At 39.5% G+C, this 15,044-nt stretch overlaps 2 protein-coding genes across 2 annotated transcripts in view; one reads left to right on the forward strand and one right to left on the reverse strand.

Moving 5' to 3' along the window:
* Nucleotides 1-3,823, forward strand: f9a (coagulation factor IXa). The gene is made up of 8 exons (XM_076103435.1): nucleotides 1-64; nucleotides 305-486; nucleotides 564-588; nucleotides 811-924; nucleotides 1,520-1,654; nucleotides 1,742-2,037; nucleotides 2,157-2,280; nucleotides 2,827-3,823. The coding sequence occupies exons 1-8, from the start codon at nucleotides 1-3 to the stop codon at nucleotides 3,420-3,422; spliced, it is 1,536 nt and encodes a 511-aa protein (XP_075959550.1). The 3' UTR covers nucleotides 3,423-3,823.
* Nucleotides 3,745-15,044, reverse strand: part of mcf2a (MCF.2 cell line derived transforming sequence a) — a 24,988-nt gene continuing 13,688 nt past the window's right edge. Inside the window, exons 21-30 of the mRNA XM_076103434.1 lie at nucleotides 14,918-15,043; nucleotides 14,588-14,809; nucleotides 12,897-12,989; nucleotides 12,541-12,619; nucleotides 11,628-11,691; nucleotides 10,216-10,316; nucleotides 9,688-9,800; nucleotides 6,123-6,235; nucleotides 5,811-5,914; nucleotides 3,745-5,717 (exon numbers count right to left, since the gene is read on the reverse strand). Coding sequence (XP_075959549.1) covers nucleotides 5,677-5,717; nucleotides 5,811-5,914; nucleotides 6,123-6,235; nucleotides 9,688-9,800; nucleotides 10,216-10,316; nucleotides 11,628-11,691; nucleotides 12,541-12,619; nucleotides 12,897-12,989; nucleotides 14,588-14,809; nucleotides 14,918-15,043 — 1,056 coding nt within the window. The 3' untranslated portion in view covers nucleotides 3,745-5,676. The remainder of the gene's footprint in view (nucleotides 5,718-5,810; nucleotides 5,915-6,122; nucleotides 6,236-9,687; nucleotides 9,801-10,215; nucleotides 10,317-11,627; nucleotides 11,692-12,540; nucleotides 12,620-12,896; nucleotides 12,990-14,587; nucleotides 14,810-14,917; nucleotide 15,044) is intronic.

A 15,044-nucleotide genomic window follows, 5' to 3' on the forward strand; every position in this document is an offset into this window, starting at 1 on the left:
ATGGCACGAGTTTCTTTGTCCTACTTATGTTTGCTGCTTTTGGACTTTCAGCTGGGCTATGGAGGTATTTTATGTTTCGTCTCTATGATGCGCGTAAATAACTTCTCTCTTACTTGAGGTTTCTTTTAGTTCTGCAGTCTTTTAGAGCGTTGTGAGTACATGTGCCAGGTGGAGCATTGTCCTTTTTATTTACTTTATCTAGATAGAAGAGAATATCTCTGCACTGTACATGTTTGTTGTTGTGGTGAGTGAGAAGAGGACAGTTTCTTAAACTCTAACTATGTTTTCCTTCTGCCCGCTGTAGCTCCAGCCTCAGGCCCGGTGTTCCTGTCCGGTCAGGCAGCCGCCATCGTTCTGAGGAGACACAAACGCTACAACACTGGTGTGTTTGAGGAGCTGCTGGAAGGCAACTTGGAGAGAGAGTGTATAAAGGAAGTGTGTGACCTGGAGGAGGCCAGGGAGATTTTTGAGAATGATGAAAAGACGGTGGGTATTTATTTTTGCATTCACATATTCTTGTTTTTACTGGCTGTACTCACCAGAGACTTTACTCTTTATTTTAGATGGAGTTCTGGGTGGGATATGTAGGTAAGAACGTCTTTAATAACAGACTTCTCCCAAAATGTCACAGTGGTGACTGTTTGTTTAATGTGTCTGTTGTGATCACAGTCGGTGACTGTATAACTGTAAAACCTTAGACGTTCTATGTTAGCATGTTTCTCTTTTTACTTTCCTCCCTGAGTAAACGTTGCTTTATAAAAGTACTAATGAGATGACTGTCTGCTGAGGTCTGTGTCTGGATTTCTTTAGATGGGAATCAATGTAAATCCCGCCCATGTCTGAACCAAGGGTCATGCAAAGACCACCTCGGCTACTACACCTGCACATGTCCGTCTGGCTTCACTGGCCGGACCTGTGAGATTGGTAAGTGAAAGCTCTGTGGCTCGATTTAAAAATGTGATCCAAAGAAATTCGATTTTTATGTTACATGATCCGATGTTTCTTAGAATATGAGATCAGAGCTGATCAGATCTTAGTCTCAAAGGATAAACAGCCAGACACCATTTTTCCCCTTTCTTCTGTTTCTAAATTAAATCAATGGCTTGCAGCGTCAGTCTGGTTTTAGGTCCCAAAATTAGATTGTTTGTCTTTTTGGATATTCTAAAAACAGCAGTCAAAGTGCCCTCTCTGAGTAGTGACTGCATTTACCTGAATCACACCTTTATTTGACAGTGTAATAGGTGCACTTAAAGGATCGATTCACAATTCAAATAGCAGTTATGTTTATATGTGAACATTGAAACAAGTTGTAATCATTCCTCCGGTCTGTGCTGGCCATCAAGAGATCCCTTTCTAATGCACTCAGTGTGATTGGGGACGAACTCTACAACCCCTGTTCTGTGCAAAAATACATGTTTGACACTTAAAAAACATAAAATATACAGAAGTTATTGTATATATGTAATAAGAGTGGTAACAGATGGGTTTGAATTAACGATGTGGGGTTTTTTCTCCTCAGCTATAACAAAAAGGTGTGATGTGCACAATGGGGACTGTATGCACTTCTGTGAATCAATGAGAACCTTTGGAGCAAAATGCTCCTGTGCGAGAGGGTACAGGCTGCTGCAGGACGGACTTAGCTGTGAACCAGAAGGTATTGAGTCTATATTCAGAATTGATTATCTCCTAACTCCTGACTCTTAAATTCCACAATGCGACTCCTCCTTTCTCACACCACCAGCTGAATTTCCGTGTGGCAGAACTGCCCTGACAGAGGTAAGTGCAGTATACACGAGGTCTCTGTTCGGCCGTGGGAATGCAAGCCTGCAGAACACCACTTCACTGACCAGCATCAACACTACGACACCCCCTCACTCAACTCCAGCCGGTACACCAGTGCCTTTTACTGCTACAAATGACTCTTCTGTGGCCCGGCGGGTTTACCGTGATGCTGAGGTCCCAACTGAGGAGCCGCCTCAGCCTTTTAAACGCATTGTAGGTGGTGAGGTGGTAATCCCAGGAGAGATCCCATGGCAGGTATTGTATGGAAGTACAAGTATTTGATGCATGTAAGGCTTTGTTACAATACAAGAGGGAGAAGAACAGCAGCATGTTCTCATTCACAGCTTTTTTTCTCTCTTTGTTGTTGTACTCAGATAGCCTTAATAGAGCAACCCAGCGGTCAGTTATTTTGTGGGGGCTCCATTCTCAGCGAACGGTGGGTCGTCACTGCTGCTCATTGCCTGGTGGAGGCAGCAGGCTCCTTCCTCATCAGAGTAGGTAAGATTGACTGCCACCAGCTACACCGCTGTAGTTTCACCTCAGCTAAGGCCAGATGGAGCTCTATGTAAAGCAGAGCCTGAACGATTAGTCGATTCATTGATTTGTCATCTATTTTGATAACTGATTAATTGTTTGAGTCAAGCAAAAAGGACAAAAAAATACCTGGTTCTAGCTTTTAAGTTGTGAGGATTTGCTGCGTGTCCTATTTGATAGTAAAACAGACATCTTTGCGTTTCGGAATGTTGGTCTGTCAAAACAGGCAATTTCAAGACCTCATCTTTTTTAACATTATAACACTTTACAGACAAATTGATTAATCGAAAAATGATCTGCAGATTAATTGATGATCAAAGATTATAGTTATTGCAGCCCTAGTGTAAAGTTGTGTATTGTAGTCCTTGAAATAATTCTTAATTTCATGTATTTTATTACACTTACAAGGCAAATTATTTTGCCATCTACTTTTAGACATCCACTGCATATGTTTTATTTAAGTAAATTTATAAAGGGATTCAGTTATGTCTAATTTCTCCACCCCTGCAGGGGAGCATAACATCGACATCAACGAGGGCACAGAGCAGGATTATGAAGTGTTGGAGCAGCACATACACCCACGCTACAATGGCAGTGTGAGCTTGTACAACCATGACATCGCCTTGCTCTACCTCAAAAGCCCCATCGTCTTCTCCACAACAGTCCGACCCATCTGCATAGGGCCCAAGGCTTTCACCGAGGCCCTAGTGAAGGAGTCTTCCCCGGCCACGGTCAGCGGCTGGGGCCGAACGCGCTTCCTCGGATTCACAGCTGACACTTTGCAGAAAGTCCAGGTTCCCTTCACAGATCGGACCGAGTGTAAGCGGAGCAGCAGTGCCAGGATCACTTCAGTCATGTTTTGTGCAGGATACGATAATGAGGCCAAGGATGCCTGTCAGGGGGACAGTGGAGGTCCGCACACTAACAGCATTCATGACACGTGGTTCCTCACAGGCATCGTGAGCTGGGGGGAAGAATGCGCAAAGCAAGGGAAATATGGCGTGTACACCCGGGTGTCCCTTTATTATCGCTGGATAAACCATGTTATGGGATTAACTAAACGCAGGCTGGCATTTGATGTGGAAGACCCTGACCCTGAGATTTAAAGATGATAGATTTTAAGAATAGATCGGGTCAACGAATGCTCAAATCTTTTTTTTTTTTTTGCTGCTTCACAGGAAGGGGTTAGACATACACAACTAATAAATAATGTGTAATATATATTTCCTGAATGACTATTAAATTCCATCGAACCAATACAGGAGCTGTCTCCATTGTAAATAATGCACTTGAAAAAAAGATACTCTTATGATGTGATATGTCTTTACCGTATGAAATAAATATGTCATACCTACAATGCACTGACTGTGTACAATTACATCAAAACGCATCACTCCCATCTGCTGGTAAATAAATGTTATACAAGTATTCAGAAACAGAGAAAATCTGCATGGCTTTATTATATAAGTCAGCTTTCATTAAAACAAAAATACAGAAATAAGCGTGCATGAAAAAGCACAGTCTTAGTGTTCAGTCAAACATTTCACTGTTTAAAACCATGTGAAACAAGTACTGAATTATTTCAATTACCAAAACAATTATTGCAATGAATAATTATTATTTTACAGAACTGAAGCTTTACAAAAGCGAGCCAGTTTAGAACAGTGACTGTCTAACAGTACAGAGCTGCTCAGTGTTCAGCTGCCATGCATTTTCACCTTAAAGAAACATTCAGCAACAAGCTCAGGTTACTCGGCTCATCAGGGTAAATCATATTGTTTTGTTTTCCAATCTGGAAAATCTGTGCAAATTCTGCAGCATTTTGGATTAAAGTTACAAAGAAACCATCTGATTTAGTCAAATAAGCTAAAAGGAAATAAAATGCGTTTTTGGTGCGCAGCCTAGCTTAGCTCCTTTTAAATATATGGAAATGTAATTTCATTGGGAGCTGCACAGATACCTCACAATATGAAGGAACAACATGACAGTAAAATAAATAAATGAACAACGAAGCAGCCCCCTGCTGCTTCCTACACTCATTTGCATATCAAACATAGTGACTCAAAGGCAGCCCTCTGACTGGGTCTCGATTTGATGTGGTAAATTCATATAAGTCTGCAATCAATATTTAATTAGGCGTTCAACACAGAGGGTACATTTCATGTCGGTTGTATGATCCCTTTTAATGGGGAACCCGAGATTAACTGCGCTGTACTGGTGAGGAGAAAACAATCTGCCTCTGTGATAGAGGGGAACGCGGCATAATCTCTCTGTGTCTTCTGCTCTGCCTCGCTCTCCCTTCTCGATGCTGCGGCACACACTGAGGAATACTCTGACATCAATCTTTATCATGTCTGCTTGTGTCCTACATCACTGTCGTTACTATGACATGTCTGCTGCTGCCTGCATCTCTTCACACAAAGAAATAGCAGCATGAGTAAGAGAAAATACACAATGACGGAGGTAAAGCAGCGCGAAGAGCACACATTCAGTAGACAGTAGGTGGATTTAGGTCCATCCACCATTTTTAAAGTGCCTTTTGAATATTTGTGAGGTCAGGTTGAAGCAATAACAGAGTAGTTGATTTTGCAAACAGTACATACAAGAGACTCTAAAAGAGCAGGAATAAAAAAGGCATTATGGCATGGCACATTTTGGCATTCTAACTCCTAGACTGCACAGAAGAGTGTTGCCTTCGGGAAAAATGTAATTTAAGAAAAATACAATGAAGTAATTCAATGGACAAATGTCAACTAACTACACAAAGATGAAACACTAAAGGTACAACAAATGTTAAAATGTATGTATATGTACAAAAGTCTCTGCTTTAAGAAATGTTTCAGGCAAATCCTGGGCTCCCATCCATCCAGCACACACTGAGACAAACAGGAACACACACTCTGAGATACTAGCATCTGGAATACTGTTTGGAATGAGGAAGGGTCCACAGATTGTGAATTGACAAACTGCTGAAGCAGCAATCTCACATCCTGACTGTATGTGTGTTACAGATGGATTCTCCTCACCCATCAGAGAAGAGGAAGACCAGTCAAGATGCAAGATTCAGCTTTTGATTGTCTAACGGGGCTAAACAGTTCCTGAGCCTTTGCACTGGTGCCACTTCACATCTTCACTATCTCAAAGCACTGAACCAGTAGATTGTCCAACGTAAGCTGGAAGAAAATCAGGTCTGTAGATTCCCACATTTTTCTCTTTAATGATTGATCTGTGCTGGAGAAAGCAGACGTGACCGGGGAGTGAGGCGTGGTCGGCTGATCGGTTATGAGACGGCTATGGCTGAACTTGTTCCTTCTGTCTCTTCATCGTCAAATGTCAGATTCAAATTCTGTGCTTTCTTCTCTACGGGGAGCTGAGCTTTCTCGCCTTCAGGTTCACTGGGTCTGCAAGAAAATATACAGACTTTTAAAAAGATAATCAATGTTTTAAAAAAGTATGGCTCAGCCTTATATTGTAAGAGCGTGTCTTTTCTTTACCCCGTAGTCTGGATGTGTGTCCTCGACTGCTGTCGACTAGAATCATCTGCAGGCTGGAAACTGCTATGAAGCCCTCCTGTCGCCTGCTCAGGTTCTTTACCAGCCTAAAGGATGAAGAAGACCAGGAAAGGGTGAGAAGGAAAAAGGGATTGAAATTAGATCAATAAAGTTGTGCTTTTACTTTTTTCAGTATCTAACTAAAAACAGAAAAAACATACCTTATGTAGCTACTTTGGCCACATATGGGATAGTTTGGCTGATAACGAAGCCACCCTGACGGACTAGTTTACCTCACATTATGTGATAACTCACCAGCGTCCCTTGTTGTCTTCAAACTGCAGTTGAATGACGTCTCCACATTTGATGGTGATGCTGTCTGGTCCATTTTGAAGGCAGTCAGCCAGAGACTTGTATCTACCTGGAGACTAACACAAAAGGAACATTTTCAGGAACAAGGTAAGTAAAGATTTATGTATGTAGTAAAGACTTGAAAATTGCTTCATAATGAAGGCAAGAATTCCATAAATATTCATATAGTATGTCATATATAAAGCCGTAATATAAAATGTCACAGTATATTATGTCATGAAAAAGTCATAGTATAGTGTGTTGAAAAATGTCATAAAAAATCATTGTATAGTATGTCGAGAAAAGTCAGTGTTGAAAAAAAGAAAAAAGAAAAAGTAATATGTAAAAGAAAAGTCATAGTATAGAACAGGGGTAACTTTTTAAGTTACTTTATTTTTGAAGTTACTTTTTAAGTTACTTTATTTTTTAAGTTACTTTTTAAGTTACTTTATTTTTTAAGTTACTTTTTAAGTAACTTTATTTTTTAAGTTACTTTTTAAGTTACTTTATTTTTTAAGTTACTTTTTAAGTAACTTTATTTTTGAAGTTACTTTTTAAGTTACTTTATTTTGGAAGTTACTTTTTAAGTAACTTTATTTTTGAAGTGACTTTTTAAGTTACTTTATTTTTGAAGTTACTATTTAAGTTACTTTTTAAGTTACTTTTTAAGTTACTTTATTTTTTAAGTTACTTTTTAAGTTACTTTATTTTTTAAGTTACTTTTTAAGTTACTTTATATTTTAAGTTACTTTTTAAGTAACTTTATTTTTGAAGTTACTTTTTAAGTTACTTTATTTTTGAAGTTACTTTTTAAGTTACTTTATTTTTGAAGTTACTTTATTTTTGAAGTTACTTTTTAAGTTACTTTATTTTTTAAGTTACTTTTTAAGTTACTTTAATTTGTTAAGTGAAGTTTGAAGTTACTTTATTTTTGAAGTTACTTTTTAAGTTACTTTATTTCTGAAGTTACTTTTTAAGTTACTTTATTTTTGAAGTTACTTTTGAAGTTACTTTATTTTTGAAGTTACTTTTAAAGTTACTTTATATTTTAAGTTACTTTATTTTTGAAGTAACTTTTTAAGTTACTTTATTTTTGAAGTAACTTTTTAAGTTACTTTAATTTGTTAAGTTACTTTTGAAGTTACTTTATTTTTGAAGTAACTTTTGAAGTTACTTTATTTTTGAAGTTACTTTTTAAGTTACTTTATTTTTGAAGTTACTTTTGAAGTTACTTTATTTTTGAAGTTACTTTTGAAGTTACTTTTGAAGTTACTTTATTATTTAAGTGACTTTATTATTTAAGTTACTTTTTAAGTTACTTTATTTTTGAAGTTACTTTTTAAGTAACTTTATTTTTGAAGTTACTTTTTAAGTTACTTGATTGTTTAAGTTACTTTTTAAGTTACTTAATATTTTAAGTTACTTTTTAAGTTACTTTATTTGTGAAGTTACTTTTTAAGTTACTTTATTTTTGAAGTTACTTTTTAAGTTACTTTATTTTTGAAGTTACTTTTGAAGTTACTTTATTTTTGAAGTTACTTTTGAAGTTACTTTTGAAGTTACTTTATTATTTAAGTGACTTTATTATTTAAGTTACTTTTTAAGTTACTTTATTTTTGAAGTTACTTTTTAAGTAACTTTATTTTTGAAGTTACTTTTTAAGTTACTTGATTGTTTAAGTTACTTTTTAAGTTACTTAATATTTTAAGTTACTTTTTAAGTTACTTTATTTGTGAAGTTACTTTTTAAGTTACTTTATTTTTGAAGTTACTTTTGAAGTTACTTTATTTTTGAAGTTACTTTTTAAGTTACTTTATTTTTGAAGTTACTTTTTAAGTTACTTTATTATTTAAGTTACTTTTTAAGTTACTTTATTTTTGAAGTTACTTTTTAAGTTACTTTATTTTTGAAGTTACTTTTTAAGTTACTTTATTTTTGAAGTTACTTTTTAAGTTACTTTATTTTTGAAGTTACTTTTTAAGTTACTTTATTTTTGAAGTTACTTTTTAAGTTACTTTTTAAGTTACTTTAATTTTTGAAGTTACTTTATTGTTGAAGTTACTTTTTAAGTTACTTTATTTTTGAAGTTACTTTTTAAGTTACTTTATTTTTAAAAGTAAAATCAGCATGTCGAAAAAAGTCTAAAACGGTCAGTATAGTTTTTGACTTTTCGACATGCTCTACTACAGGGGTCACCAACCTTTTTTAAACTGAGAGCTACTTCAAGGGTACCGAGTAGGACGAAGGGCTACTTATTTGATACGAACTTCCTGAATTACAAAATTGCACAGATCACCTTAATAATAATAATAATAATATATGTGAAGAGACTGTTTGATCACATGTCAGTTAATTATTCCTCACAATAATTATTAATAATGATTTCCACAACAATAATGGTATAGCTACACATACATATTTAAACATGCAACTTTTATTTCTGTTAATCTGTTTCAACATTTGAAAGTCAGAGGTATCACATCTCTGATATTTTTGTATCATCACATGATCAAAGCCGGTTACTTTTGCACATAGCGCCTGCTGGTGAATGATCCAGTGGTAATGTAGACATTTTGCGAAGTCTGGGTCACCTTTGCATTGCGCAATGAAGCCTGCATGCCGGCCCGTCATCGCGGGAGCCCCGTCTGTAGTCACCGACACCAGCTTTTCCAATGGTACCTTTTTCTCAACGAAGAAACTAGTAACCAGTCTTGTCTATAGCCGAGCGGGGGATCCAACCCTCCGAGGCGCGCGAGCGTCTTCGGGCGCCCGCGTTCAAACCTCTAGTCTGGGCCTTTTCGGTCGGATTGCGTTGCCTCGCCTCTACCCCCGCCACCCCTGAGTTGTTGCCCCGCGGCCTGTTCCGAGGAAATACGGACCTGACGACGGGGTGCGCTCGCGGCGCGCGTCTGGCACCAATGGGATGCGCCCGCCATTCAGAACCTGAAAACCTAGTGCGGTGCAGCAGCCTCGTCCTGGCTGTCCGCCGTGCGCCTCCGGGTACCCAACTCTCTTAACTCGCTGCAAGCGTTTTTGATTTAAAAAGAACAGCAACTACAATTTTAGACGGAGCTCCATAATGACTAGTGCTATTTTTAGAACATGTCTTGCGGGCGACTCACGTGGTCCCTGCGGGCGACAGGGTGCCCGCGGGCACCGTGTTGGCTACCTCTGGTATAGAATGTCAAAAAAGTATATTAAAAAGTGATTTAAAAAAAACATAGTATAACATGTCCAAAAAAGTTGTAAAAAAAGTGTCAATATAGTAAAAATAGTCTTAGTATAGTGTGTCAAAAAAGTCATATTATACTATCATGAACAAAATGATAATATAGTATGTCAAAAAAAGTAAAAAAGTTACAGTATAGAATGTCAAAAAGTATATTGAAAAGTGATTTAAAAAGTCTCAATATAGTATGTGAAAAAACTCATAGTATTCCGAAAAAAACGTTTTAAAACAACGTTTAAAAAAATTATAGTATAGCATGTTGAAAAAGGTGATAGTATGGTATCGAAAAAAAGGTCTCACCAGTTGCACCAAAACCTCCTCCTCTGTGTCAGATGGGTGGAAGGCCTCCCGACCTCCAGACCACTCCTCCAGACCCTCGCAGATGTCTACCGAGTGATGAGCTCCGGGCCAACCTGTGGAACACATATTACTTCGGGCTGTTACAGGTGTTGATGAATGCTTTCATCCAAACACTACACCTTAAAGGCACCATGTAGATACTTATTCACTCTATTGACATTATAAAGACCCCTTTGTCACTGACTGGGAAATTAACAAGAACGTTGAATCAAAAGCTAATCTCAGTAGTTGGACCCTTTTCCCCAAAGTTCCTCGATGTCCCTGGTTCTTCAGATCAAAGTACACTTGAACTGCTGAGGGGGGGAGTCAAATATCTACATTATGAAGAAAATCAGCAGCAATGTACAGCAGTACAATACTGTGGAAAGCAAGTAGGGTTTGCATCAATTACCATAACATGTCCTGTGATTTAGTTACTAAGTATCTACTTGATCGTGGAATAAATGTGTGTGGTCCAGGTTTACTCACTCTTGCGGTTGTGCTGGTGTTTAGGGGAGTGAGGCTGGGGGTCTGGACTGCTCCTCCCCGACTCAGTGTCGTCTGAGCTCACTGACGCCCTCTGCTGTTTGCTGGGGGAACAACACGAAATAACATGCGTCATCAAACGCTTAGTCAGCAGACACACTCAGGATAGATGTTATCCTCAGCCACACAATCTAGGGTCAGCTCTCACTTCCTGAAACTGATCCATACCGTCAACATTATAGCTGGCCCCAGATCAGTGTCAAGGAACAACTCTTGTCCTGTGAGAAATCACACAGCCATGACCTTTCAGGCACCAGCCATACAGCAGCACAGAGCACAGATCAGCCACGTGCAAGCTTATCTGTAAAAGTAGGGAGCAGGACTCACAGACCACTGATGCAGTGTTCACACATGGTTCGCTGTTCAAGATCTGGTCTCGTTTTTATAAAAGATACAAATTTAGAGATTTGGTCGCTTAGTAAGAATGCTTCTGGAAAGCAATTCATACATGTCGCTTGATTAGATCTAAAAAAAAAAACAAGCCCCATCTTTAAAACCAGCTGTCATGAGGAAATTAAGAATATTCATGGAATGAAAAACAAAACTCTACTTTTTGTTCGCCCTTTGCATTACATGCAAAATAGCAAATCTGAGATGCAGAAATGATTGTCTTTGGACAGCATGTTAGAAATGCCATGGAGGAGCTGCTAAGACACAGGCCTTTCAATGCGGGGAGGAAGTGAAGGGGTCAGTTATGAACCAGGATGGAGGTTATAAAAAAGAGCTTGCAGGTGACGATCAGTATGCAAACACAGCAGCCCTGGGTTTTTGGTCCCCAAGCCAGGCCAGGTGGTTCATGCCAGGGTGAGGCGAGCCAGGCTGAGTTTACCACTGAGCATTAGGGAAGGTCAGTGGCGCTGGGGGCGGTGGAGGGGGCGCGGCCGGGGCCGTTGCCGGGGGCTTCGGGGACGGGGGCTCCGGGAACGCAGGCACAGAAACACGTCGGCCGACAGAGAGCCAAAGTCCAGCCCCGGCAGACAGCCCCTGGGTACCCCTCTGGACGGCCGCATGCCCCTGCAGGTGGGGGATGGGAGGAGTGGGGATAGGCAACCAGACAGCACTGGACAGAATGGGGCCTGTGCCCGTTCTCGCACACCACTACACACAAAGCTTCTACCAGGGCGACGCCAAATGATATCGTCACATTCACTCAAGCTGTGATCAAATATGAAAACTCTTGCAGATAGTATAGTGCTGTGAATGCATGTGTGTGTGTTGCGTATTCCTGTGTGTGTGTGTGTGTGTGTGTGTGTGTGTGTGTGTGTGTCTGTATGTTTGTGCAACTATAGCCTATAGTCATGCACCTAACACAAAGCTGTAAATACTGTAACTGTAAACAACCAGTAAACACTGACCTCTCGGAGAGTGGTGGAGGAAGCTGCATGTGTCCAATCATTTGGCCATGTTGATATGCTTCATCTATGAAAAGAGAAAGAAGGCTTTGTATTCAAATTCCAGTGCAGGTTTGATTTTAAACTAATATTCATTTCATCAGGGCCCGCTTTGTCAGGAGTTGTGTCCCTTCTGCTTTACCAAAGCAGCCCTAAATAGAACTCCTCACTGAACACTTCGTATAGATGTGTGTGAATAAACCTCAGTGTGTGTTTTCGTGCATGCAAGTATATGTAGTGATAAAGGAATGGGCAAGAATGAGTATATATGACTATATGTCCACCATATTTCTTTCTTTTTTTCTTGTGATATGAAGATGTGCAGATCGTGAAAACTAATTTCATTCCTGGGACGGTAGAGACATTCTATCTAGTGAATCAAAGCACAAACCTCCACTTCCACAGCTTTCACACACATCTCATGCTGTCTGGGGTTTGTGTAATGGAGTTGAAAGCGCAGAAGCTAGTAAGTGGACCTTTGCACATAGGCCCAATCCAAATGTCCTGATTTCATGTGTTTTTATGTTTCATCTTTAATCCTTAATGTCTCTGAGTAAATGTAATATATCAGGCTGAACACCCATGTGCCATCCTCTTTGTTTACCTTTTTTTTGTCTCTGGCTTCCACTGGTCACCCCCTGTTTACCGTCACATTGCTATGAATTGTGGTTAATTCTGCAGAAATGCAGATTTACAGAAAGTGTTCATAAAACGCTCAAAATGTCTGCGAGGGAGCTTTCAAACACTCAATGATTTGACAGTGACAGCCCTAAACCCTCACGGACTTTGTGGGGACGCGCATCAAAGTCTGTGAGTGTGGAGATTGGGATTGGGCCTTAGATTCTTTGTCCCACATTAACTTCAGATGTTTACAGACCTCTAAGCAGCTTCTGCTGGTTCGTCAGGATTCTGCGAAGCTCGTTGAGCCAGGCCATCTTCACCTCCACTGAGGGAGCCTGAGAGACAACAGAAACAGCATTTATTTACCTTGGACAGTACACATTAATCAGAATTTAAAAGAAGACAGAATGACACCGTATAGTTTTACCATTTTTGTGCTTGTCATATTGATTATCAAAATATCATTTCATTTTCTGCCAAATAACTAATTGACTGATTGTTGCAGCTCGTTGTTTAAGGGACTTAAACTACAGTAAGAGTAAGAAATGACCAGCGATGTATTGTATTTAAACTACTGAAAACGCTAGCATTCAACTTTTTCTGACTCCTTACCTGAACCTCATACACTTCCTCCCTGCCACTGTACCAGATCTCAAACTTCTTCACATCTCCCTTGACGTTCTCTGTGATCCCCACAGCTGTCATCTGCCAAGACACATACACTGTTTACACCGATACACACACACACACAGACAGCATTAGAACGAGCAGCACAAACAGCACATCGTACCTCAGACTTACATCATGTAACACATCTGTCCTGTCACAACACAAACACACACCTCCGCTGTGTGACTGCTTCCTCCCCACATCCTCAATAATAAATCAAGAGCAGGAGCAGCAGCTGTTGGTGGGACACCTGCTGCGACACCCTCCACACATCAACACATACAACAAAAGACGTCTTATAGGAATACACCAGGTTCCGTGGCCAGCTGGGCAACTTAAACGCGTTAAAAGGTAACAACACAGACAACGACATGAACTAGGTGTCTCCAGTAGATAATTAACTAAATTACGTAGCGCTAAAACCTGATTGTAGATCATGCAGGACACTAACAGCAGTCTGCAGCTCCTTCAGTGACCGGCTGCTTCACCCGCGGTGTGTGAAGGAGAGATACTGCAGGTCCTTCCTTCCTGCTGCTGTCAGACTGCACAACCAACACTGCTCCCAATAGACCGCACATAACATACAGGAGATTACTCATTCATGTGCAATATCAATAACAACAATGTACGTAATGCAATATAAACACTTCATACTTCCTACTTCATATGTGCAATAATGTGTATTATATCGTCTTTTTAGCTTTTGTTATTTTTTTGAGATTTACTTATTTACTAAAGCTTTACTGTTCGATTTATTGTACTTAATTCTCTTGTTTTGTTTTTTACCGATGTCTCTTGTTGCACTGTCCACTTTGCTGCTGTAATCCTACAAATGTCCCCGCCGTGGGACTAATAGAGGATCATCTTATCTCATCTTGTTAGTGACAATAACATGAGTGATTGTATGTCATGACTTTTAACAAATGCAATAAACCGTTATATTAAGTTATTAGAGTTACCGTAACAGTTTTTTGAAAGTGGCAAGCAGGAAACCACCGTCAGTATTTATCTATAGCATTGTGTTTTCTAACTCTACATAAGCCATGTTAATAGTGTACTCTATAGTGAGCAGTACATTTTGACGAATAAATCACCATTGTCACAGGTGTAATGTATAAATACATATTATATATAATATAATATATATCTACACCTATCTAAGTCTCAAAATTGCACTGTAGAACATTTAGCCAAAGTATTATATACTACTATATGGACACACAGTGCATACATTTCACACTTACAGTGGCATTCTGATAAATAAAAGCAGAACGTTATGTTTGAGAGGTACCAAATAAAGAGACGCATTGAGAATTGTACCCACAAAGGCAGGCTGTAGATAATATTCCTCATGATGTGTAATGCTAATTTTACCAACCTCCTACTTTAAAATGACGTAATCTTGGCTACATTTAAAATGACAAAAGAATTGAGCTTAACAGCTGCCAGAAGATGTCATTTCCTCACACTTGAGACACCATGAGTCACTTTCTCAATATGATGTACATTACTGTATGCTGACATAGTAGCATGGAGCATTTATACATTCATAAAATATTCGAAACAATTGTCTGATGTTCCAAAAAGGCCGGTGTACTCCTCTAAGACGCTCACAAACAAAGACACGGACCAACCTTCAGACAGTGCTTGAAGCTGTACGAGGGCGTCTTGTCGCTGCCGTCTCCGTGCTCCTCCCTCCGTTTGCAGAAGAGCAGAGCTCTCTCGTACAAGAAGAGGTGTCTCTGCATCGGCTTGAATCGAGCCAGCTCCTTCATGCGCGTGGGACCTTTCTTATGGCTGATCCACACGCTGAAGGAGCCCTGCATCAACACGCGGCCCAGCTCGCAAATGTCACCCTGCATATAACAGAGAGAGGACGTCATGAGTGAGCCTCTGTTGTAAAGTATATTCTCTGTAGAAATGTACGTTAGAAGAAATTGAGTTTAGGAGTTGAGAACGTTCACCTCATATCCCGTGATGGCTATCTGATGCATGGAGTCATTGACTGATTTGAGCAGGTCCAGCATTGCAGTCAGTGCCCCCTGCAGTTCTGAAGACCCCTCGCAATCTGTACTGTATTTGAGAAGTTCC

This window comes from Anarhichas minor, unplaced genomic scaffold (genome assembly GCF_050575085.1).
Source record: "Anarhichas minor isolate MPS153535 unplaced genomic scaffold, ASM5057508v1 ptg000028l, whole genome shotgun sequence".
Lineage (NCBI taxonomy): Eukaryota > Metazoa > Chordata > Actinopteri > Perciformes > Anarhichadidae > Anarhichas > Anarhichas minor.